At 40.1% G+C, this 25,459-nt stretch overlaps 3 protein-coding genes across 4 annotated transcripts; 2 read left to right on the forward strand and 1 right to left on the reverse strand.

Annotated features, from left to right (window-relative positions):
* The first annotated feature begins 1,433 nt into the window (after positions 1-1,433).
* Positions 1,434-12,516, forward strand: ripk2 (receptor-interacting serine-threonine kinase 2). The gene is made up of 11 exons (XM_086172423.1): positions 1,434-2,102; positions 4,432-4,585; positions 5,198-5,353; positions 5,545-5,702; positions 6,099-6,148; positions 6,231-6,392; positions 6,989-7,074; positions 8,404-8,505; positions 8,632-8,722; positions 9,428-9,640; positions 9,735-12,516. Exons 1-11 carry the CDS (start codon positions 1,894-1,896, stop codon positions 10,127-10,129), a joined length of 1,776 nt encoding a protein of 591 aa, XP_086028549.1. The 5' UTR covers positions 1,434-1,893; the 3' UTR covers positions 10,130-12,516.
* A 313-nt stretch (positions 12,517-12,829) lies between these two features.
* On the forward strand, positions 12,830-21,277 carry LOC147219132 (Y+L amino acid transporter 2). Of its 2 annotated transcripts, XM_086172436.1 has the most exons (10): positions 12,830-12,986; positions 13,259-13,789; positions 15,205-15,330; positions 15,448-15,592; positions 16,961-17,084; positions 17,286-17,389; positions 17,507-17,603; positions 17,713-17,862; positions 19,550-19,733; positions 19,858-21,277. In XM_086172436.1, exons 2-10 carry the CDS (start codon positions 13,291-13,293, stop codon positions 19,950-19,952), a joined length of 1,524 nt encoding a protein of 507 aa, XP_086028562.1. In that variant the 5' UTR covers positions 12,830-12,986; positions 13,259-13,290; the 3' UTR covers positions 19,953-21,277. The 2 variants fall into 2 exon arrangements, 1 of the variants encoding a protein (XP_086028562.1); XR_015108703.1 differs by lacking the exons at positions 19,550-19,733; positions 19,858-21,277 and having other exon boundaries at positions 17,286-17,411; positions 17,713-17,741.
* A 520-nt stretch (positions 21,278-21,797) lies between these two features.
* On the reverse strand, positions 21,798-24,868 carry LOC147219133 (uncharacterized). Its single transcript, XM_086172482.1, has 5 exons — positions 24,730-24,868; positions 23,744-23,852; positions 22,435-22,545; positions 22,280-22,358; positions 21,798-22,038 (listed from the first exon to the last, which is right to left on the reverse strand). The coding sequence occupies exons 1-5, from the start codon at positions 24,825-24,827 to the stop codon at positions 21,947-21,949; spliced, it is 489 nt and encodes a 162-aa protein (XP_086028608.1). The 5' UTR covers positions 24,828-24,868; the 3' UTR covers positions 21,798-21,946.
* Positions 24,869-25,459: the final 591 nt, after the last annotated feature.

Genomic DNA, 25,459 nt, shown 5'->3' on the forward strand with positions numbered 1-25,459 from the left:
TGCAGTGGACATGAGGAAGGAGAGGAGACCTCATCGGCCACGGGTAGTCCGAGGTCTTGAGATTGAGAGGGTGAGCAGCTTCAAATACCTGGGTGTCCACATAAGCAAGGACCTCGCCTGGTCCATCAACACCACGCAGAGGGTCAAGAGGGCTCAACAGCGGCTGTACTTCTTGAGAAGGCTGAGGAGATTTGGCATGTCCCCCTAAGAAACTCAACCTCAACCGCAATTTCTACAGCTGTGTTGTTGTGAGCCTCCTGACCAGCTGCATCACTGTGTGGTACGGCAGCATCACTGCTCTGGATTGCAAACGCCTGCAGCGAGTAGAAAAGACTGCAGAGAGGATCACCGGAACCCCACTGCCTTCTCTGCATCTACCACCACAAAGTCCACAGGAGAGCTGCGTCCATTGCCAAGGACTATGCCCACCCTCAACATGGACTGTTCACACTCCTACCCTCCGGCCGCAGGTACAGGAGTGTGACATGTAGAAAAACATGACTAAAGAACTCGTTCTACCCGACTGCTATCAGACTCCTAAACAGCTGAATTTATTTATTTTTTCTTCTTTTTCTGCACTTTACATGTAGCACTTCACATGTAACTACTAACATTTAAATTGCACTCATCCTCGCATTTACACTTTGTGAATTGCACACCAAAGTGCACTAGATGTTTTATTTGCACTGCCAACGCTGTTCACATTTATAACAATGTTTACACTTACTATTTATTGTCTATATATCCAAATGCAGTGTGGACAACAAAGTAAGAATTTCATTGCACAGGAAACACGTCTCCACACTGTACTTCTGACAATAACTCTTTGAATCTTTGAATCTTAAATCTTACATAAAGCGGGATGCAAATTTACCACAATGTCAGCAGGTTTTACAAAAGTCTCAGGTTTGTTTGTTTTTTTCGCCACTGCCTCTCCTAGGTGAATATTTCATAACTTGCCCATTGATCAACTGCTAAATTAAGACATGCTGCAGTATATTTACACTTTTTTAAGCAAGACTGTCAGGGAAAATCCCTCAAAAATTATTCCCCCTTAATCCACAAAGGGAGCCTGAATAAAAACTTGCACTCATGTGGAGGCCTATGGAGGGCGACACTATAAGCTGGAGGACTCCGTTAAATTAAAGAACATACAAATCAGTGTAAAAGTAATTTGAAACGAGTGGGATATTGAGATCATCATGACCTGTATTGCCGTTATTAATAGTTAACAATAAAACATGGTCACATGAATACGATGATGTATAAGAAATGTAGGAAATCCCACCATTTGGGAAATTCCCGATTGAGCTTGTGGGCGTAGATATACTCAAATGAAACTGAAACTACACTAGGCTAACTCCAACACATCACATGATAGCTGTACTTTGGTATGTCACTGCATGTTTGGGCACTTTATGTATAACTCCCCCCGAGGGACGTCAAATGAGGGAATAGTACTAAAACCCTAAGTTTTATTATCGAAAACTCGCGAAAACCGTGGGCGTGAACGCATCTTCTGGTAACCCGGAAGCGTGTCGTCATTAGCAACAACAAACCCACCTGCCAGCCTTAAATCTCAGCGGAGCTTGGCACCCTCGTTTTTCATTTGTCTCCGCCTATTGACACATCAACATACCCGTATCGGTCGCTTATGCCGGATAAGTGGCAGGGACAGTAAAACTGTAAAAAAAAAAATCATTTTAGAAGTATCTCAGCCGGTCGCTCGTTCCCCTTCCCGCTCCATTAACTGTAGCTTAGCCTGCTAGCATAATGTCATGCGTGTCAAAAAGAGCGTCTCTTCCCCGTTAGGTTCTCCGAGCAGACAGTCCTGCGTTCTGTGACAAGACGAGCTAATAGGAAATCGCCAAACACTTCCTGTAAAAAGGCGCGATGACAACGATGGAGCCGCTGGCGGCTACTGGCTGTGTGAACATTGGGAGTCTGACCAGCACCTTGCCGGTGATCCCCTACCAGAAACTGACCGACCTGTACTACCTGAGCAGAGGGGGCTTCGGCACGGTGTTCAAGGCGCAGCACTCCGACTGGAGGACGACCGTGGCCATCAAGTGCCTGAAGCTGGATTCTCCGTTCGGGGAAAGGTACTTTCATTGACGCTGGGAAAATGTGATCATGTAATAATACAAGGCGGGTTTTGTCTTAAACATGCTGCTGGGTGTTAAGCCACTATAACAGGTGGATTTCGTTGTCGTGACGACGGGGGATCAGGCTCCCCGTTGGCGGTCGAGTTCATTGAATTTCTTCCTGTTGTTACTTAGAAGGATGAACTTTCCTACTACACACATTAAATGAAAAATAATGTGCGCTTGTTGCAGACAGACTCACATCCTGTCGTATGGATTCTGATCGACACAACATTGGCTACATGATGTGACCAGAATCCAAATATTTCATTAGACTAATTTCTGTGATGAAATTTGTGTTGAAATCTGTGACCATATGTGCTGTGTATACTTTGTTTACACATTGTGCTGATTCAGATGGGTGGAACATTTCGAGAAAGGCTTAAGTATATAGATGAAGTGGCATTGTGATATTTCCCAACTATCAAGCGAAGAGAGGTCACCAAAGGGCTTGATGATGAATCAAAGTTTGGAGACAGATGATGTGATGATGTTTCTTAAAAAGGGCCTCAAAATACCATCAAATGATACATGTCCTTATTATCTATCATAAACTGTAAAACTATAAAAGTCACAAAAACATGCCTTGTGATAACACCTGACAGATTGTGAAAGAGCATGAATAAATACACATTTATTATTTTATTACATAGCAACGAAACCTATTGTTCTTATCATTAATACGTTTTTTTGCAGCAACTGTATAAAAGCTTGGGCACTCACTATTAACAGTTCATATTGATGATATTTGATAATATTTTATGAATTGATATGGTCGAAGCACCAAAAAATGGGTAAAATCTCAATGAATTAATAAAACTCAGTAAGAGAGTTTTAATTAGAAAAAAATCTATCAAGCTCAACTGGTGTTGATTAATGTTCTTTGTTTCCAGACAATATAATAATAAAGATGTGATGGTTTTATTAAGAATAGTCTTCTTAACAGAAAGTAAAGAATCATGCTGGACCTCAGGGCATTACTACCTAATAACCGTCTTACATTGCTTAATAACATGACATATCTCTATGACAATTACTATTTTATGTACCAACTCAAATGGAGGACTTTTATCTAAATCAAAATACAACAACATTTCTTTCTGTACTTGTGGTTAAAGAGAAACCTGCTTTATGTCCGCAAATGCAAACAAGATCTGTAGCTTCCAAACATTTTGACTACCGGCAAGATTTATTTTCCAAAAAGCAAAACCATGACTGCTTTATGTATAAACTATGTATTATTAAGTAAAGGTACTGACATTTCTACTGAGTCCGAATAGAATTGCAGTAGAATGATATGATCAATGTCATCTAAAGAATGAAGACCATAAACCGATACAATCAGATAGATGATGAAACTGTTTATCTCAGGGTTCAATGTAAAATGAATGTAGCTCGATATATTGCATAAGTAAAGGATACAGACATTCTTTGAACCAGTGATGGATTGTTTTGTATTTGCTCCGCTGTATTTAATATCTTCCGTCCAATTAACCTTAGAGACTTCTTCTTTTCCTTTCGTCTTTTCTTTTCAGGGATCATCACACCAAATCAATATTCTCTATGTCGTACTATTCTCTGTGTCCTTCTTTCAAACCAACTAACTTTATGTCCTCTTTCACTACATGCATAAATCTTCTCTTTGGTCATCCTCAAGGCTCGTCTTCCTGGAAGTTCCAACCTCAGCATCATTCTACCGACGTATTCACCAACCCTTTTCTGCACATGACCGAACCATCTCAGTCTGGCTTCTCTGACCTTCACTCCAAAACATCTAATATGTGCTTTTCCTCCGATCGACTCATTCCTGACACTATCCATCCTCGTCATTCCCCAAGAGAACCTCAACATCTTCTTCTCTGCCACTTCCAGCTCGGCTTCCCGTCTTTTCATAAACGCCACTGCCTCTGAACCGTTCAGCATCGCTGATCTCACGACTGTCTTCGACAGCTTTCCTTTCATTCTGGCTGATATTCTTTTATTGCATATTACCCCTGACACGTTTCTTCACCCGTTCCAACCTGCTTGAACCCGTTTCTTCAAATCTTTTCCACACTCTCCACTGCTCCATACTATTTGCCCTAAGTATTAAAAATCCTCCACCTTCTTTATCTCCACTACTTGTAGCCTCACCATTCCACTTGGGTCCCTCTCATTAACCACTAATTAATCCTAAAGTATCATACTAATAACGTTTGCTGAACCCCAATTAACTCTATTTGTGTCATATATCAATAATCTCTTTTATCAGGTTGTGTGTAAAGATCTGTATCAATGTTTGTTTCAGAGAGAGAAACTGCCTGCTAAAGGAGGCAGAGGTCCTCCACAAAGCCAGGTTCAACTACATCATCCAGATCTTTGGCATCTGCAATGAGCCTGAGTTCTTCTGCATCGTCACAGAATTCATGAGCAATGGCTCCCTGGACCTGTTGCTCCACGAGGTAGCTGTGTAGCGTCATGTTATGTCACCTCATAGTTGCATGATTTGCAGGGTTTGTTTCCAGGGCTGAAACTTCAGGTTTGACATGGCTTTCAATCTCCTGAAATTCCAGCATTATTTTCCCATTCCTATTAAAGTAAAAGATTAGTATCACGATCTGGCCTTTAAATATGTAGTTGTAATTTTTTTTACTTGGTAAAAATGCCATTAAATCTATAAAATAAACGCCTATTATAATTTCTTTGTAAATTTCAATCTTGGCTAGGTAAGAGTAACTGCATGCTACTTTGCTATTTTTTAAAAGCAGAAAATTAACAGCAATAACCAAAAAAACATTCAAAAATAGCTATCCTCCAATTATTGGAAATTTCTTATAATGTTTCTACTTCCAATTAATTGTCCATAATCACACAACAGATCATATTTTCCTGGGTTAGATCGGTTGTCAACCAAAAATAGCAACAGTTATCCCAGTTTCTAATGGGGTTCCATGAATCGCTGAATCAGCTTCCACATAGTGACCGTAAGGAAAGTATAAAACCTCGGTTTATACTTTCCTCTCACACCCCAACAATAGCAGTGGTCTCACATAGTGTGTCATCTCTGCCTGCAGAAGGACATGTACCCTGTGCTCGCCTGGCCTTTGCGACTGAGGATCCTGTATGAAATCGCCCTCGGGGTCAATTTCCTTCACAACATGAACCCCCCTCTGTTACACCATGACCTTAAGACACAGAATATTCTTCTGGATAGTGAATTTCACGTTAAGGTTTGTATGTCCCAGTGCTTTCTCTGGTGTGAGTTTGCAGAGCCAGTTGAAACATTGTATGCCGCAACGTGGACATAAACAATCCTCTACAGCTTGATAATGTGTTTTTTATTGTTTGATTTTACAACAATCCAGATTGTCCAGATTATTTCAATAATTCCTTGTTGACATTCTGCGGATCTTGTCTCCAGATCGCAGACTTTGGTCTTTCAAAGTGGCGGCAGCTGTCTGTCAGTAAAGGCTCGGGGTCCAAAACCACGGAAATGGGGGGCACAGTGATCTACATGCCCCCCGAGGAGTACGAACCATCCAAGAGCCGCCGGGCAGATGTAAAGCACGATATGTACAGGTGAGGGCTCAAATCTCAAAGACACAGCATGTGAAAAATGCGCAAATAGCAGCAAAATAGTACACAGGCTTTGCACATGATCTATATTCTTGATACATGATAATCAAATGTTGTCTTAACTCATTCCCGTCAGGTAAGCTTTGACAGAATACTGTCGATTTTAATAATGGCTTCCATTTAAATATTAACAACGAAAGACAATACATAATCAAGCCAGGTTTTTGATACCACTGGGTTTGCCACTCCTCTGAGCAGTTTTTCTGGTTTGGAGAAGATATTGGAAAGTACCTCAGCTCTGAAATACCAGAAGGATGACATAATTGTCTCTCTGTGTGTGTATGACTTGTCATCACCTGAAATCTAATGTTCTGCAATGCCTTTCCTGCCTTTCAACAGCTATGCCATCATAATGTGGGAAGTGCTATCCAGGCAGATCCCTTATGAAGGTAATTGTTGTCTGACAGTGACTTCATGTCCGCTTTCTGATCCACAACTGGACGTGCTTATTGCTACCTGTGTGTGTATCAGAGGTGACCAACCCCATGCAGATAATGTTCAGTGTGCTGCGTGGAAGGCGCCCCGACACAAGCCTCGACTGCCTGCCTGCGGAGATCCCCTGCAGAGACACCCTCATTTGCCTGATGACTTGCGGCTGGACCACTAACCCAGATGAACGACCTTCCTTTCTCAGTAAGAAGAAAGTCGTGCCTGATGACTCAGGGTCACTTTCAAGACTCTAGATTTTTGTTTATCACTCACTTTTTGTCTCAGTCTGGAATGATTTCTCGTGAGCCAGTATTACTTCTCATGACCGGGTGCAATCCTGAGTGCACAGCAACAGTCAGTTTCCTGTCACATTGCTGACCTTTTCAGTATCGATGTCACTGAAACGCCATTCATTCATGCCAACAGTCACAAAGAAAATGCAAAACTCAGTGGTCCTGAGTTGAACTGTGTAATATATATATTGATCAAATACTGTATAACTGTTAATTATAGTTCAGAGTAAGAGTTAAGGCTGGAGCTTCAACTGGAGCTCTGGTTCACTAGATGATTGACCCTAGTTTTGAAGAATTAAAAAAAAAATCATGGTTATTAGGGTTAAGGTTAGGTGAGTGCGGTTAAACATCACTGATGTGGCGATCCTCAAAATCGCTTATCTGAAGAATCATATAACATAGAGTAAGGGAAGTACCTGCATACTCTCCATACCATTCTTCCCACACATACTTACCTTTTAACCTCGCAATAACAGTAATTCTATGACCATTCCTTTGCTGCTTTAGAGTGCTTGGTAGAGCTAGAGCCCATGGTGAGGAATTTCAACGAAATTGACTTCATGGAAGCAGTTTTGGCGATCAAGAGGTCAAAGGTCAGTCCAAGATCCTGCTTTTATCAATACACTAGAAATGGTGAATATGATGATGTGGACCGTCAGGAAGCTATACTTTTTTTTTTTGTGGGGAAGAGTTACTGGAAGCGATACAGTACAGACCTGTCGCCAAAAATCGAACAAGAGCCAACTTATCTAAGAAAGTGTTGTGTGTTTGCAGCTGTCACTGGTGCTGTTTTTCTTCAGTGAAATGTAAGCAGCCATTGCGAAATTGTTGCGTACATGGGAGAGAAGAAGTTCCCCTCGATGCCTCAGTGCAATGTTACCATTTTGAATGACTTGTTTTAACAGATCATGAGAACATGTCAGAAATGTGGCTTGTGTGTGTGTGTGTGTGAGTGTGTGTATGTATGTATGAGTGTGTAAAATATGGGGCACTTTCATTTAGATATTGAAATAATGAGAAGGTCTTTTTTTCACTTCATAATTTCACACAAGCATATTTTGTGTCCTTCTGCTTTTTTATAGTGTGCTTCTGTATGTGTGCGTACATGCGTGCGTGCCTGTGTGTACATTTGTGTGTGTGTGTGTGAGTGCATGGGCTGCATGATCGTGTTTGTATGGATTTGAGGCCATTATATGAGGAAACAGAATCAACTGTAAGCTGTAATCATTCTAAATAAATTTGCATTGTACAGCCATCAGTACACTGCACAGTTGGGGCACAGTAGATGTCCAAACTGCTGTTGCCAAGGAAATACAGGAAATGATGATATATTGGGGCATTTGGCAGAGATGATATTGGCAGAACTGCTGCCAATACATATTTTTTACTTTTGTAAGTTAAGTTAAATTGAGATGCATGGCTGCTTCATGATAAACCCCATTTTACTTGTTCACCATTTGGTCAATTGGTTGTTAGTCATAAAAGGTCTTATTTTCATTTTCTTTTTATGCAGACAGTTCAGTGAGTGGGTTGCTCACAGCTCTGTGGTACATTACTGTGGTAACATATAGCATGACTGCGTTACGCTTTACACACAGGTTACAGGACAGAAGTTTTTTTTTTAATGTCTTAACATTTTTAAAAAGTCATCATCATTTCTTTTACTTTTTACGCAAGAGTTGTGCTTTTACTGTTGTTGCTTTTGATGTTTTTATTTATTTATGTGTTCAGTCATTTAAGAATCGCTTTCATTTATTTTGTAAAATCCATTTATCACCATGTCGGTGGCCTGGCAAGTTATATGGACTTCTATTCTGGCAATTCGGATTTATCACATCACCCAAGTGTTTGCTCATCGTTGAATTATTGTCACTGTGAGTATGATTAGTTCCCTCGTTCACAAACTCTTTCTCCCGCAACAGTTGATACGGCAATCGGGCAGGTGTCAAGCCCAACCAATGTGTGAAAGTGGGAGTGACGAGGGGTCCCTCAATACGCTTAAGGACACGCACAGCTCCCGGTCGGTCAGTATCTACAGATCCTCAGCTACATCTATTATACCTTTAGGTCACTGAGGGTTTTTAGGCATGGAATCGTCAATTGAACTCTGTGCAAAGAGATGTTGATTAATCATCGATGTTTTGCAACAGGAGAGCTCCCCCTCGGGCTCTTGTTCCTCCCAAGATACAGAAATATCACTGCCAGGCGCCCTCACCAGCAGTAATGCAGCACCCTCCAAAGGTAATACAAGGATAATTGTTGGCTCATTAGAAAAAAATTATCGAGGGATCATTTGGATACTTGGAGCACTTCCAAGCTGTCAAGATTTCAGCTAATATAATTATAAATACATGTATGAAGGAGAGATTTCACAGGTCTTTCCTTCCAGCTGCTGTATGGCTGTTTAACACCCAGCTCTGCTGCGCTTAATAGACTCCTTTTCATTCATTCTTTTATTCACTCACTCACCCATTAACTCAGACATCCATAGGTGTTGCTAGTGTAAGTATTGTTTCATGTCGCTAGTCACCACCTTTACACATGCTGATACTGTTTACATATTAATTATATTGATCATATTATATTATATTTATATATATTCACATTATTTATTTTTGTTTCTTGTCCATTTTATATTTTCATATTTCTTTCTGATATTTGTATATCTTATTTACTTTCTGCTGTGTGTTAATTGAATTTTCCATTTTATATTTTCATATTTCTTTCTGATATTTGTATATCTTATTTACTTTCTGCTGTGTGTTAATTGAATTTTCCCAACTGTGGGTGATTAAAGGAATATTCTATACTGTTCTATAGCGGGTATCTGCCCATGTGAACCACACTTTGTCACACCAGTGATATAAAATAGAACGATAAGACAGTTCGCTTTGCATCTTTTGAAATTATACTTACTAAGTATACGTTATACGTTCCCTGTTGTAGGGCTCCCACTTTCCTTCATTGCTCCTTCGTTGGAAATGCCCGAGTCGCTGAAAGACCAGTGCACTCTAAATAATCTGAATGGCTACCAGAGTGCCACGCCCATGCACAATTTGAACATACCTGTCAAATCTGACCTGCCAGTGACAGAGTGTGAGACACGACTAGATAATCTGGCTCTCAATACCAAGGCTCAGCCCCAAGGCGCCCAAGCTGGTGAGTCCTTACTCTATGAAACATCATTTGTTCATTCCAACTTAATAATTTCATATTTTTTACACAACCTTTTCCGTGCTTTCCTTCCGCGCAGCACATTGTTGCCCTTCTTTGGAACACTTAGTCCCGTCTCAAGGCCCCATCATCCAGTGGATCGCGGTACGGCGTGAGGAGATCGTGGCACAGATGACAGAAGCCTGCCTAAACCAGAGCCTGGATGCCCTGCTCGCCCGCTCCATGCTGATGCGGGAGGATTATGAGCTGGTGGTCAACCAGCTCACTCGCTCCGCCAAGGTCCGCCAGCTCCTGGACACCGGCTTCCGCCACAGCGAGGACTTCTGCCGCATCGTGGTCCGTAAGCTCCACGACAACAAGCAGATGGGCCTGCAGCCATACCCGGCCGAGATCGGCCTGCCTAGCCCAAACACTAGCATGATCTCCAGCCGACCTTCAGTGACAATATCCTGCAACATTCCTATGAACATGTAGCCCTCCACCTGCTGGAAATGGTCTAGATGATAAACTGTGCCAATTGGACTCTACGGTTAAGTTTCGGTGGCTCCATTGACATCGAGATTGCCATCATGAATCCTGCTAGTCTTCCTGTAGGACAAGAAGAATGGCAGGTTCTGCGAAAACAGTCACAGGTGTCAAAGTGAAGCAACAGCCTCTAGAGGGAATCTACGGCGGGGTAGAATCAGAGTTAACTTTTTCCCCTGTTAAATCAGAAACAAAAGATTCAGACTGAGTTGGTGTTTTTATTTACAATTTTCCAATGCAGTCAGGCCAGTCAGTGGAGTGCGTCATTTTTTGCTACATTATTTTTCTTTTTGACACTATACATAGTGCAAGAGGTATGTAGAATCATGTTTTATGCTGTGCGTGTTATTGTGTGTATTTCTCAAAACGCTTGGTTTATATCAGTTGCCAGAGGACTGTGTGCATGTACAAGGGGAAATGCAGATAAAAAAAAATGGTCTGATACTTATACCTATACGAACCCTATGAACCCCAGAGGGAAATATGTAAATAACTTATTTATACAGCCTCCAAAAAAATCACAGCTGCAACAAATCATAGGCATACATATTTACATTAAACAAAATTTAATTGAAATCAGAAAATCTAAAACTCTTCCCCTTAACAGTTAGTCTAAAGAAATAGATCATGAGCAGCTATTTGAAAATGTCACCAGGTGCTTTTTTTTTTGTGAAACTAGTTTCAAAGTAGAGGAGCCACAATGTAATAAGCACAATCTCCTTGAGTGTTAAGCCACAGACTCTCCTCCCGCATCCCGATGGGTGATCAGTGTGTCGTAAAGAGACAGCTTACCGGGAATACGCTGGTACGTCACCAGAAAACCGAGTTAACCGTTATTTCAACTGACTGACAGCTGAGTTCGCCGTGTGATATTGATGCAGGATAATGGGGTTGCTAAGTTTTCTTATTTATTTCTTATTGCCATAATTGGAACAAACCTGAACAGTGAGCATCCTGTATTTTACCTCTTAAATTGTCAAAAGACTGCTGCTGTTAAACAGAACTACAAAAAATAATGCTTGTAAAGTAGTTTTGTCACTGTAAAGAGATCAACCATCACAGGTCTTCTATGAACATATTTACCGATCCTTCCTCGCCTTGAGTTGAACCGCTGCCTCCAGTGTGTTTGCAACAAAGTGTCAGCCTGTCTGTTCATTGGACAGTTTGGGCAGCAACCTTTCCTACTGTAGCAGTGCCGCTTGATGTGCTCAGAATAACAACCACACCTGTGTTATATCATTCCACAAGAGAGAGCACACAAGATTCACTTAGAACCGGAGCACCACTTTATGTACTTTCAAAGGCAAAGGGCTTTCCCGGTCTATATCCGTACATGTAGATGTTGTACAAGTTGTGCCAAAACACAGTGCCATTAAGTTTCAAGAGATTTACACTTCCGAAATTCACTTGACACCCTCAGTTTTTCTTTTACTCCTGTGCATTTGACTGTTTTTATTTATTTTCACTATCAGTTGATAAAAACTTGTTTTTGAAAGAGCTAAAATATGGAGTTCGCCTTCCCGGAAGTCATCATCATACATATTCGTGTTTCTTTTTTTTTTTTTTTTTTCTAAAGATTGAAGTTGCTTTCACAAAGTTTCAATAAGTGAATTTCTTCAATTTTTACTTACATATAAGGTTTTGTTTTTGTATAAAAGTATAGCTGTCGTCATCGCTGCCTTCACTTCCTCTAAATGGGTGCTCGTATTAAACTATAGTAGCCTGTACATAAATTCACCCCGGTTCAACAGTGTTTCTGGTCCTTTTCATTTATGAATTAACCTAACGCCCCCCGAATCACAGGATACACAACCTAGCAGGAAGTCGGCCAGGGCTGGTAATTACCGTAAAACACATTGTTAGAAGATACGAAACATAATTTAAAATGTCAATGAGCAGATGGTCTTTCATATTGTTGGACTCGTGCTGCCTTGTCTGATAATCGTGCCTCGTATTCTGCTTTTGGCCTCAACTATACGATGATATAGTTAGCATGCAAAAGCCTCTGACACACATATCAAGCAATTTTGACTAACAAAAACACAATAAGCTTTGATGCTTTAAATATGTTGTATTGTATTTTTTACTGCTATTTCACTTTATTTTCTCGTTTTCTCTGTGATCTTCTATATATTTTTTTTTTGTATTTATACATTCAGCTTCTCTAATACTGGCATTATTCAGTGGCCATTTAATAACATATAATCAAGTAATATGATTCACCACATCATGTTCAGTTGGTGGTTAGCTGTGTTTTTTAAAAGAAATTTGATGTGTTCTTTTTTTTTGTTTTATTTTCCATATATTGTATTTAAACTCCATTAAAATGGGAACTGTCATGTTTTAGTAATGGCTTCCTGCTTTGTCTCACATATCCTTTTTCTTTATTTAAAGGTGCACACATAACTCGTGAATTCATAAAGGAATTTGTATTTGGCTTGGCATGAATGCATCTTTAATCAGGGTATAATGTTGATATAAATCTCACTGTACGGACTGAATATGTTGTGTGTTGACCCAGAAGCAGCTCAAACTCTTTCTGCCTTTGCTGCTGAGGGCTCCCTGGGGGCAGGGAAGAGGTCTGCTTGTTTCTCAAAATAGCACGGAGGGGGAACACGAGAGTTCGCGTCGTGCGGTGCTGGAAAAACACCCGTCCCCAGTTGCGCCGGGTGGCAGAGATTGCGACACCAATCGTCTCGTTGCTACCACTCAAATGTAATTTTACCAATGCCTCACACCCTGGGGTGAAGGAGCAAGCCTGATCTGAGAAAGAGGAGGTTTCAGAGATAACGTCAGCTACAATTTCGTAAGCCCGCTTTTTTTTTTTTTTTGGATGTTTCATTTTCTTCTCATCTCTTTGTGAATCAATTGTACATGTGTAAGAGTGAACTGTGGAGATAAATGTAATTTTAGAGCGCCTTTGTAGGAGTTTGAGCAACATCTATGACCTGGCAACTTGGCAGGCAGTTAAGAGTCACTCCAGTTATTTTTTTTAAAAAGAAGAAAAATAATTGGGCTAAATTTGTTTGGAGGAATACCATTTTAATCCTTTTTATCTATGATCTCCCCTATGCACAGTTTGACGAAAGGGGGGGGATATAAGGCATAAGATGGGGGTCATGTCCCAGACGTTGTGCCCAGCGTCCCGACTGCCATCCGATGAGGATTTAAAGGCTTCGAAGGGAGAGAAGGTGGAGAAAGTGCAGATGAAGAGAGAAATCTCCCTCATCAATGGCATTTGTCTCATCGTCGGGAACATGATTGGATCCGGGATCTTTGTCTCGCCGAAGGGGGTCCTGATGCACAGCGCCTCTTACGGGCTCTCCTTGCTGATCTGGGCTCTCGGGGGCATCTTCTCCGTGTTCGGGGCTTTGTGCTATGCCGAACTGGGCACCACCATCACCAAATCCGGAGCCAGTTATGCCTACATCCTGGAGTCCTTCGGTGGGTTCCTGGCCTTCATCCGCCTGTGGACGTCCATCCTGCTGATTGAACCGGCCAGCCAGGCTGTCATTTCCCTCACCTTCGCCAACTACCTGGTGGAGGCTTTTTATCCCACCTGCCAACCCCCGTACGACGCTGTGCGGCTCATTGCCGCAGCCTGCCTCTGTAAGGAAAACTCTTGTGTCCGATTGCGAGATGAGCCTGCCTCATTAGACCCCTCAAAATAGTTTTCCATGAATTTCAGTAATATTACCACTTGTGCAGAAAAGGTTGATTGCACTGCCAATAACTTTTCAAAATCTGATTTCTGCATACAGAATATAATGTATAATATAACTTAAAGCTCACTGTGTGAAGGGTTTTCAAGGCATTTTGCTTCCCATTGTCCTCTCACGTGTTTGAATCTTACAGGTATTTGAAAAAAAAAAGTGTCAGTATTTATTTTCAAAGAAAAAAAGATTGTTTCTTCAAATCTTTTCAAATGTGTTGGCTAATTCCTTTTGATAAATTTCAAACCCTCAATGGAAAAACAGTAAAGTCAATTTACTGGATATTGGGGGGACAGAAAATTAATTATTTAATCTTGATTTATATCTATTTATAACAAATATAGCTAAAGTATAGGCTGACACTCCACCTGCAAGATCCAGACCCCCTGCACTTTACCCTACTTTCACACTGAAGCCCTTCGGCTGGTGACTCAGTGATGCATCACACTCTTGATTTTCCAGCAGTCCAGTTCAACCCAAAAATGCTGAGACGGGCTCAAATAAGAGGTGGAGAAGTTTTAGTGCACTGTCATGTATCTAATCACACCAAACTGATCTGTGGCCCGCTGCTGTTGGACTGCCTAAGATGCCACGATAGTCAGCCTGGCTGCTGGGAATGTCATGGCAGAAATGTTATTTGGGCAGCAGAGGCCACACGCAAACACGTGAGCCACGTGTCACAGGAGATCGTTTTTACTAATGTGGTGGCCATGGAAACATCATGCGCTGTTTAATAGTGGGGGACCACATACTTCTAATCCATTACTTGAGTAAATATTGCAATTTTTTGGTCGAAAATTAATCATTTACAAGAAATAGTCCTGAACTGAAAACCAAGAATTAAAAGCAAAATCTATCCATTTTCAAATACCCTTATTTAGATACAATGCTTCATGTTATATGATATACATTCATATAAACTTTAAGTGAATTGTATGTTTTGATATAGTTTATACTGTAAATTAAAGAAAAATGTGAATTATATATACAAAAGAAAAAAAGGATCGAGAAAATGTTAATAGATTATCAGAGATCATTCTTTTTGGAAGATTCTCCATCTAAAAAGTAGAACAATATGCCAAATAAATGTGATGAGACAGAGATTTTGAATGAAAGAAATTAAGTAGAAATACAAAGTAGCCTCATATATTCAGATGGCAAATAAATACCATGAAAAACTATTTTGGTATACCACTTTCCATCCATTTTTTGTTTTAGGATCTCAGTTTTAAACATCCAAATGTAGAATGCAAAGAGATGATTTGCTTCATCAGCCCTTCGTACATAATCCAATTCCACTGGTTCACCCAGGCATGCTCATCTTCATCAACTGTGCCTACGTTAAATGGGGGACCCTGGTCCAGGACATCTTCACCTACACCAAACTCGCAGCACTCCTTCTCATCATAATAGTGGGACTCTTGAAAATATCTCACGGTGAGCACCAAAGAATTGACAAAAGAAACTGACGTACTGTGAAATATACCTCATGTGGTTTAAATCCCAACCTGTGTGTGTGTGTTTGTGTTTGTGTTTGTGTGTGTGTGTGAGTAGGAGAAACAGAGAGCTTGGAGAATCCGTTCGAGGGTTCCTCCACTGACCCCGGGGCCATCGCTCTCGCCCTCTACTCCGCTCTCTTTTCCTACTCGGGTTGGGACACGCTGAACTTTGTCACGGAGGAGATCGAGAATCCAGAGAGGTAATACGTCAGTGCTGCTTTATCTGCTCGTGCGTTTGTCAGCTCCTCCATTAGAGATTTTCTCTGAGTCACGATGCTGGTCGATTGTTTGTCTGTCATGCATGTAAAATGCATGTAGGGGAAATATCTGCATTGCAATTTCCTTTTTTTCTACAGTTCATAAAGTATTTTTCTTCAATGTTCAGGTGTTTTCAGCTATTTTCATATGCAGTTTTATTTAATTCTTATTTTATTCTATTTTATTTCGTGTTTATCTTTGTTTTGTTTTTTTCCCTAAATATCCAGCATTTAACAATATCCTCCAACAACGTCATTGTAGCACACGGACAATGTAACTAGAAAGTATTACTGTACAGAAAGTAGTTTGTAATTACGAAATTTGAGGAAGAAAAGTTGCGAATTAGTTTAAGGATGAGACAGCAGTGTTGAATGACTCAAGCCAAAGTATTCTTTCGATTTCCAGAATAATGCCGCAATGGTTATACGTGATGCTCGGCAATAAACAGGGTGGATGTTGATAGAGCACCAGAACCAAACAGAATCTGGTCAATGGCAGGCATCCAGAATGACCATAATAATATAACATCTTCCTTTGCTAATCATACAAGAAGAGGAGTTTGTTTCTTTAATTTTACGTTTTGACTCATATGATAGATATAAGCTGGAGGAGATGGCGTGCATTCAGGAATGGGAATCCCATTTTGAAAGTTTTGGTGGCACAATAATGAACTGTCTGTGTGGAGGTGGGAATTGTGCTCATGTCATGGTAGATGGGAATTTTCAAAAGCAGACAGACGCAAAAGTTCCTCACCCTGAAATGAAAAACATGCAGAGGAGAGTGTGTTTATCAGATGTAAATGAAAATATCAGGGCGGATCATGTGGCAGCCCACTCTGACTGCACAACGTGGAAAAAAATTCAATTGATCCAAACCTTGTATCTGCTTTATCTCTTTGATAAATCTTTTTTTTTTTTTTTTCAATTTTTGTTTTTGACACACATGAAAAAGACAATTTTATCAGTGGCTGGATCCTCCGGGCCATTCCACAGGAGGTCAGCAAGGGTAAAGAAACACTCCTACAGCTTCTGTGACTCTTGTCCTCCTTCTCCTTCCTCTTTTCCCTGCACCGTAACTCAGCTTGAATATGTTGCCGTTGTTTCCAGCAATATAAAATAAACCCCATTTATAAGAAAAACTGTGATTTAGAGGAAAAAAAAAAAGCTCTCCACCATAACATTTTCTGTCTTCAAGTCACTCAAGGGAAAACACGTCTCCAGTGGTCAGTTTTCTTGAGCTTTGCGGTAAATAATTCACATCTGTGTGTGTGTGTGTGTGTGTGTGTGTGTGTCCCTCCTTTCTGGCTGCAGGAATCTGCCTCTGGCTATTGCCATTTCCATGCCCATAGTGACCATCATTTACCTCCTGACCAATGTGGCGTACTATGTAGTGCTGGACATGGCGTCTCTGTTGGACAGTGACGCTGTGGCTGTGGTGAGTCTCACACAGCTTAAGATAGACGAGTCACTCCGCTGTTAAATATAGTCCTGCATGGAAAATCATTTTTATATAAAAAAAAATTGTAGATACTACATTTAGTTATATCGTGTCTGGCGGCCATAATAGTGTTTTTAAATTCTGGACGGGTTTCCTGACCCAGAGGCGTGAGAACTTTGTGTGAATCTCATCCTGCAGACATTTGGGAACGCGGTCCTGGGCCCGTTCAGCTGGATCATCCCCGTTTCGGTGGCCATGTCCTGCTACGGAGGACTCAACGCCTCTATCATCGCTGCGTCACGGTAACAATTAAATATTGCACAGGTTCATAACTTAATGTTCACTGCATCATGAAGCCAGCAACACACACACACACACACACACACACACACATGTCCCTCACCCTCTCGTGTTCTCAGGCTGTTTTTCGTCGGGGCAAGAGAAGGTCACCTCCCGAACAGTCTCAGTCTGATCCACCTGGAGCGCTACACACCCATACCTGCACTGCTGTTCAATGTGAGGAGCTTCACTGTTGCAGGACAAATTGATGTCAAGCGCCTCAGATCTTATTATATGAACATCACCCTCAGGAGCACAGATTGTCAAATGTGCCATTTGTTTTCAGGGCTTAATGGGACTCATCTTTCTGTGTGTGGAAGACGTGTTCCAGCTTATCAACTATTTCAGCTTCAGCTACTGGCTCTACGTGGGTCTGTCTGTGGCCGGACTCATCTACCTGCGAGTCACCCAGCCAGACAGATACAGGCCTGTAAAGGTAGTTTTTTTTTTTCATTATTTATACATATATTACTATATGTATATGTATACTATACTATATGACTTACTATTGTAAGTCGGTTTGGATAAAAGCGTCTGCCAAAAGTAATTTAATGTAATATAATGTAATATTACATTTTTTTTTTATAAAAGATTGAGAAAAAAGTAGAAACAAATCAGAGAATATCGGAAATGCGAGTAATATGAGTTGCAATTACAATTTTGTGATCTAATATTATAATTAATATACAAGATTGCAGTGATAACGGTGATGTTAGTTTCAGCTGTATTACAATTTATCTAGAACAATTTTTTGTGTTTTGTCTGTGAACCACATCACAACTGTAAGACCTGATAACAATATGATGATTATTTTGATAATTTCACCCGTATTTCCAGTTTGTTTAATCCCAATGGAATTTTGAAATCTGATGATGTCATCCACAAATTAATGTGCTCACGCACACACATGCACACAATGCTTAAGTACATTTGCTCTGAACTTTTTAATTTTTGACATTCACAGTTAATCAGATTACAAATTAATCTTGACCCCTTGAATCCTTATATAATCTACACATATTGTAATTTTTTGCTACTCTTTTTTTTAAAGGCAAATATAAAAAAAAAAAAGGTTTTAAAAAGTATCAACGTGTAATCGAAGCAGCTCTCCAGAGCAACGGAGAGTGCGGAAAAGAGGTGAAGAGACGGGTCCAAGCAGGTTGGAATGGGTGGAGAAAAGTGTCAGGGGTACTATGTGATAGAAGACTATCGGCCAGAATAAAAGGAAAGGTGTACAAGACAGTGGTGAGACCAGCGATGATGTATGGACTAGAAACTGTTACAATGACCAAAAGACAGCAGGCAGAACTAGAGGTTGCAGAGATGAAGATGTTGAGGTTCTCTTTGGGAGTGACCAGGATGGATAGGATCAGGAATGAATCTATCAGAGGGACGGCACATGTTCGATGTTTTGGAGAGAAGGTCAGAGAAGCCAGACTGAGATGGTTCGGTCATGTACAGAGAAGAGATAGTGAATATATTGGTAGACGGATGCTGGAATTGGAGCTGCCAGGCAAGAGGTCTCGAGGAAGACCAAAGAGAAGATTTATGGACGTAGTGAGAGAGGATATGAAAGTAGCTGGTGTGAGAGAGGAAGATACAGAGAATAGGGTTAGATGGAGAAAGTTGACTCGCTGTGGCGACCCCTAACGGGAAAAGCCGAAAGAAGAAGAAGAAGAATCGAAGCAGCTCTGAGAACCTTGTGATGACACTATTACTCAATATTGGCATTTACAAACTGATTTTTAGTGTACTTTCTGGCCAATTAAGGTTTTGCTATGGATTAACAGTACCTCTTTATTTCAGAATATTCCAACACATTAGGAGCGGAAAAACACAGATTTGAAAGAGATTATAGCAAAGAAATAAGAATCCATATTCTCATGAAGATTTGGGAATGTTTTTGTTTTTTCTTTTAAATAAGAAAGTTTAGCCCCAGCACAGATTTTCCTACTGCATTAGAAAGTCCTCTCGTGGTGTTTGTAGCATGAGTTTTTCTCTGAATCAGGACTTTGACAGTCACAAATCCAATCAAGTCAAAAAGCATAGGAAAAATTTTTTTTTTTTTTTTTAAATAGGTCATATTAACAAAGTTGTTTATATAAATCTTCCTCTCTCCACAGCTGTCCTTGATCTTCCCCGCCATCTACTGTATGTGTAGCTTGTTCTTGGTCATTGTTCCCCTGTACGGAGACACCATCAATTCCCTGATAGGGATAGGCATCGCACTCTCTGGGATTCCCATCTATTACGTGGCCATTTACCTGCCTGAGGAGAGGAGGCCCAAAATCCTGAGCAAATTAAATGGTAAGAGATATATCTCACTGCATAGCCCTGCAGCATGATCTGTTTTTAATCCAGCTGGATTCATGACAGATTCTCACATTTTGACTGTGAGTATCCTCACCGTCCCCCTTGCTCTTGTTTTCAGGCTTCATCACCGTGCTGAGCCAGAAGCTGCTCTACTGCTGCCTGACCGAGTTTGACAAAGAGACGGCGACGCAGCCTGGAGGTAAAAAGCAGTGAGCGCCAGACAAACGGCATCACTGAGTCGCCGGCTTCCCGTAGCAGGCTTCGCCCCGGGAGGAACACCTTGTACTCACTTGGGAGGATACCTCTTTTCAGGTCAAGTTATAAAAAGACCTGCCGTCTCAAATGACCCACGATGAATAAGGCAATTGAGCCTCTCCTGGAAATGCTATAGACTTTGTCTACAGAGATCCAGGAGCACATTATATAAGGACTTAAATTTACCTGTGGAAAGAACTGCAGTAGATGTAATTTTGCTCTGAGACACATGAACACTTTTCAATACACTGGTTGAAGAACCACATTAAATGTGAAAGACACGGTAGGAATGATTTCATTCAAATGGTCGATTTCGAAGGTTGCACTTTTTTTTATTTCATTATTTTTTTTGACTTCGGAGTTGTTCTCTTACTGTTGCTGCTTTTGGGGACTTGTTGAGATATCGTTTGTAAAATATATCTAATATTTTCAAATATAGATGAGACGCTTTTTTTTACTGGTTGATTTAGACATTAATTTGGATGTATTTGTTTTAATGTTGTGGTGATGATGATAAAGACGAGTAGAAACCAGTCCTATCAATCTAACATGCTTGTTTCACACTCCCGAATACGGCCCTCCCCAAATTCGGATACATGTATATCTATATATAAATAGTTATATAGATTATTAATACATCTGGCCCATGGCCCCCTGACTGCAGCAAAGTAAAGCTCATGTGTACCACACATTTGTCCGCCAGGCCGCCTCCAACTACCAGGAAATTTTAAACACTGACTCAGAGTTGCTCAAAAATTCATGCTGAAGGGAGTGAGTGGAATTAGTTAATGTTCATCAAGCGCAAAGACACGCTCTGAGTGAGTTATTTACGAGGCAATTGACGTTTTCATTAGTTGTTTTATGAAGCAACGCATCCACATAGAAGCGAAGCTATTGACGTGAAGAGGTGTGTTTTTGTGTGTGTCAGTCAAATTGTGAAGCCCCTGTGACATGGTGACTGGATTTCTTAGTCAAACATGACTCATATCCAGTTATTTTTGGGGAAGGATATAGAAGACTACCGATATGAACGTTTCATTCCTCTGCTTTAACAATGAGAACAATTTCATTTTTCAAACAACACAAGAATTCCGATTTAATTCCAACTAAACAGGTTGATGTGCCTTTTCTCGAGACTTGAGGTAACTATATGACTAGAGTTTGTCTAATGTTTTTTTTTTTTAATTTCTCTAAAATATCCAATTAAATGTTAGTGCGCTGTTTTTGGCATATAGTAATAAAGAGGAAAAAACAAATTAAAATTAAAGCACTTCATCAAACTACAACTGTCTGGCACTTGGTGTGATTGTAGTTTTTTTTTTACAATTTATTCAATATATTTTTTTCATTTTATTGTATTGGTTTGAATTAACTATCAAACTACTGTCCTCATCTCTCCATTCTGTGTTTGTGACATGGAGGCTTTATTTCTTTCCACTTCAGCCTTCTGAATCATGAATATTGGGCCTAAAATGACACAAAATCTGCTTCCTAATACTTTTAAAGGAGCCCCCTGAAATGACTTCACCATCATGAATTGTATAGTTTTTGTGCCTAAATAACTAAATAACTAAATGAAAAGGGCTAGTGTGCTTACATGTGCATTTCAACTTGTCTTACAGGTTGCATTACAAACAGGTTTACTTCATATCTTTGCAACCATCTGTGGCTTTTGATGTGAAACTTAACTTCAGTTGTTTTTTTCACTGGCTCAGTGAAACCGGGTGCAAACCGCAGAGTTTTACAGATTTAATCACACTTGGTGTGTTGATCCAGAGAACAAAATACTATTTCCTCATTGACTCTGCTTATAATTTTAATAACTCTTTATCACCAATGGCATTACAATATAAAAATGTGAACACAATTTGTAAATGATACATGAACATGCTTATAGATGCTTACTGGAAAAAGGAAGGAAAAGATAGAGAATTGATAGCAATCAGGTCATCTTAAGATAAAGTGCAGTTTGCCGTGTCAAAACCGGGACAGATCCACTTGTTGCTGAACTGTTTGTAGCCCTCGGCATCGATCAGGTGGCTCCCTGCACAAAGAAACCTTGTTATCATGATGTTACACAACAGAGGTAGAAGAGCTTGATCCAGGTCATGAGAATAATCTAATTTGATACGTTTATATGCACCGGAGTAATGAGGTATCAGGAAATGAGGATTGAAAGGATACTTTATCTCATGAATTGTGTTGCTATTTTTAAATATTTACTTGCAAAATCATGGAGGGACAAACAGAATCTCGGTGAGAAAGCCACATCGGATGATACTGACCATCCATCAGGTTCTGGAGGCTGCAGAAATTGGTGCTGTTGTCGGCTGGGTCTTTGGAAAACTCGGAAGTTGCATCTCCCTGCGCGACATATAAACACGCACGATTTAACGCCATATGTCGCGAAGCGTCAGGATTTTGTTTTCCCTGAACTCACCGTCACTTTGCAAACAGTGGACTGCTCCAGGAGGAACTGGAGGTCGCTGAATTTCTTGGTTTTTGGAGAGGTGTGCGTCGCTTTTATTGCGTAAGGAACGGCGGACACCAGCTGCCAAACGCAGATGGAAACATTAGCCTTGCGTGATGACGGGGCCTGGTGCGTGATGCGTTCACGGCCCGCGCCTTGGCGTGTGGAGAGGTCAGCGTGAAGATGTGTAAAGTTTTGTTTGTTTTTTTTTTAAAGAAAATTTTCAGTTGTTCTTGATAAAGCTCGGAAATGGATGAAAGACACAGGAAGAAAAAAAGACAGTGAAGAAACTTTTGAAGCCAGACATTTTAGCATATTCTTTAAACAAAAAAAACAATTACATCCCTTTTGAAAACAAGCCAATTACCCTCTTTAAAACAAAACAAAAAAAAAAACAATTAATTTATCAATTAATAAAATGAAAGGTTTTTGTCCAGTCCGATCCACCTGAACTGGATGAGAGTAAGAGTTTGTTTGAATGTGAGCAAAATTTCACAGGTAATCTACTTATGTATGTATTTCCTTAAGGGCAACTGTAGATAGCTCAAGATAATTTTACTCACAGTCATATTTTATATCAGGTTGAAATGAATAAAAGACACAGGAAGAAAAAGGCAGTAAAGAAACTTTTTAAGCCAGACATTGTAGCATATTTAAAAAAAAAAAAACAATTACAGCCTTTTGAAAACAAGCCAATTACCCTCTTTTTAAAACAAAAAGAAAATTAATTTATCAATTAGTAAAATGAAAAGTTTTTGTTCAGTCCGATCCACTTGAACTGGATGAGAGCAAGAGTTTGTTTGAATAAGAGCAAAATTTCACAAGTAATTTACTTATGTATGTATTTCCTCAAGGGTAATTGTAAATAGCTCTATATATTTTTACTCAAGTATAACAATAATTACACCTTAAATTCAGAAAACATATTGTAGCAAGTCACGAATGTTGGGGTTTATGTTGATGCTTGTTTTCTGTGTGATTTTGGGGTTGCTGGGAATGATGTGGATGTGATTTGGGGTGCAATGAATTTTGCTTTTTGTTTTTTTTTTACCTGTAATTGAGCGGGAACAGTTAGAAGTATTGCAGTCTTGTGTGGTGTGGCTGCGGCCAACAACAGCTATTGCTCATTAAACAGACATTTTACCGTCACCTTGGTGTTTCCCTGCCTAAAACTCTACAATATTTTGATTCAAAAGGGGTGTAAAAATAATGTTTTCCCTAGCATCTCACATTCATGTTGTGTAAAGCCATTTTGAATTGTAAGTGTAGGAGACCCCACCTCGTACGAGCACTTCTCCCCCAAGTAGAGGCAACTTTGGCTGATCTGCCAGGCCTTGATCTGGCTCACTAGCTCATTCTGCACAACTTCACAAGAGATGCCGAACAACCTGTAGAGCAGAGCGGTTCATCGTTTCATTTCTCAAAACAATAAAAAAAAATTTACATTTCCATATGGAGACGGCGCAGCTCTTCCTCTTTTTTCCTCTGTGCTGAATAATGGAATAACAATTTGAATTATATTGAATAAGCCACTTGTGTTTGAATTGTGTCAATATTTACTTATAAACTGTATATTTTCATATTGATAGAAACCCCCTTTCAAATGACAACAGCTGAAGTTTCTCTCAAAACTCCAAAACACCAGTTTTTCATTCTTTTCTGGTTTGGTTTGTTTCTAATCCGAGTCATGTGAATTATGGAATCTTCTCATACAACAAGCATGGGAAATAAGGAATATAAATTCCGTTCAGCAACATTATTGAGAATTCTCAAGGTATGTAACCTTGTCTAACAGGCATTTGACCCAATTGCGGTGTGACGGGGATGGATTTCACGCCGTCCATCTTCACACGGTCACCGATGACCATCTTCCAGCTTTTCTCATGATAGCAGGAGCACAAACACCAGCTCGAGCATGAACAAGGGTAATCGGATTAAAAATGTTTAAAACCTAGGGAGAAATACTATTGTTAATAAACGTCAGATCCATTTAATCGTTCTTTTAAAGTCAATGTATAACATAATCTTATTTCTTATTGTCTAATAATGATTAATAACATTAAAATCAATGGTTTTAGATTCTTATTATGGTTATTTAGTATTGATGTTGAAAGAATAGCATCATAATTAAAAAATATTGCTTAAAATGTTAATTATTGTGACTTTTAAATGGTCAGTAGATATAACAGACAGATTGCATCTCAGCTAAAAATTAAACATAACATAAAATAAACTAAGGACATGTGCAAAATGAATGAACATTACCATTTGATTTTGCATTTTGCGGCTCGGTCCGCCACAGAGACGGTGAGTGCGGCGGCGAGGAGGGCGGCCGAGGCCACAAACAGAAACTTCAGGTTCATGCTTCCAGCAGGTACATCCAAGGTCGGTGTGCTTGGGTGTGTGCTCGTCGTCCAAATGACGTCCAGGACATCCCGGGGATCTTAAATGGGCAGCGCGAGGGTCATGTGAAGAATTGAAAAAGGGAACATTGATTTCCACGGATGGCAGCGTATGAGGACGACACACTGGTGCATCTTCATACCGAGGTCTGGACTCCACATGCGTTTTCACAAGAATCAGCCGACTCTTTTTTTTTTTTTTGTGTTCATTTCAATATTTCATGTTATCTTCTGTAAAATAGGTGCAGAGCAGAACCATCACTCCAGTATGGACAGTGTGAGTGGAAAACCACCAGCGGTTATTACATATAACATTTATTATCCATTTCTTTTCATTTGTTTCAAATGTCTGTAAGCTATGGAACTGAAGGGAGACACTCCTGAACGCTACCATTCTAAACACTCTATAGATTTAGTTTAAAAGAAAAGAAAAAACATTCAATCCCTCTCCGTTGAGTTCCGGACAGGGATAACTGTCAACTGCTTGACAAAGTCAATCATTCCCATATTTCCACTTGTCTTTATTTAGACACATCCATGAAATGGTAAATCAGCTTCTCCACAGTCTGTATGTGCTTCACAACGCTGAGCGC

The sequence above is a fragment of the Fistularia commersonii genome, chromosome 25 (assembly GCF_037954325.1).
Source record: "Fistularia commersonii isolate RoL2024-O1a breed Wild chromosome 25, RoL_Fcom_v1.0, whole genome shotgun sequence".
Taxonomy (NCBI): Eukaryota; Metazoa; Chordata; class Actinopteri; order Syngnathiformes; family Fistulariidae; genus Fistularia; species Fistularia commersonii.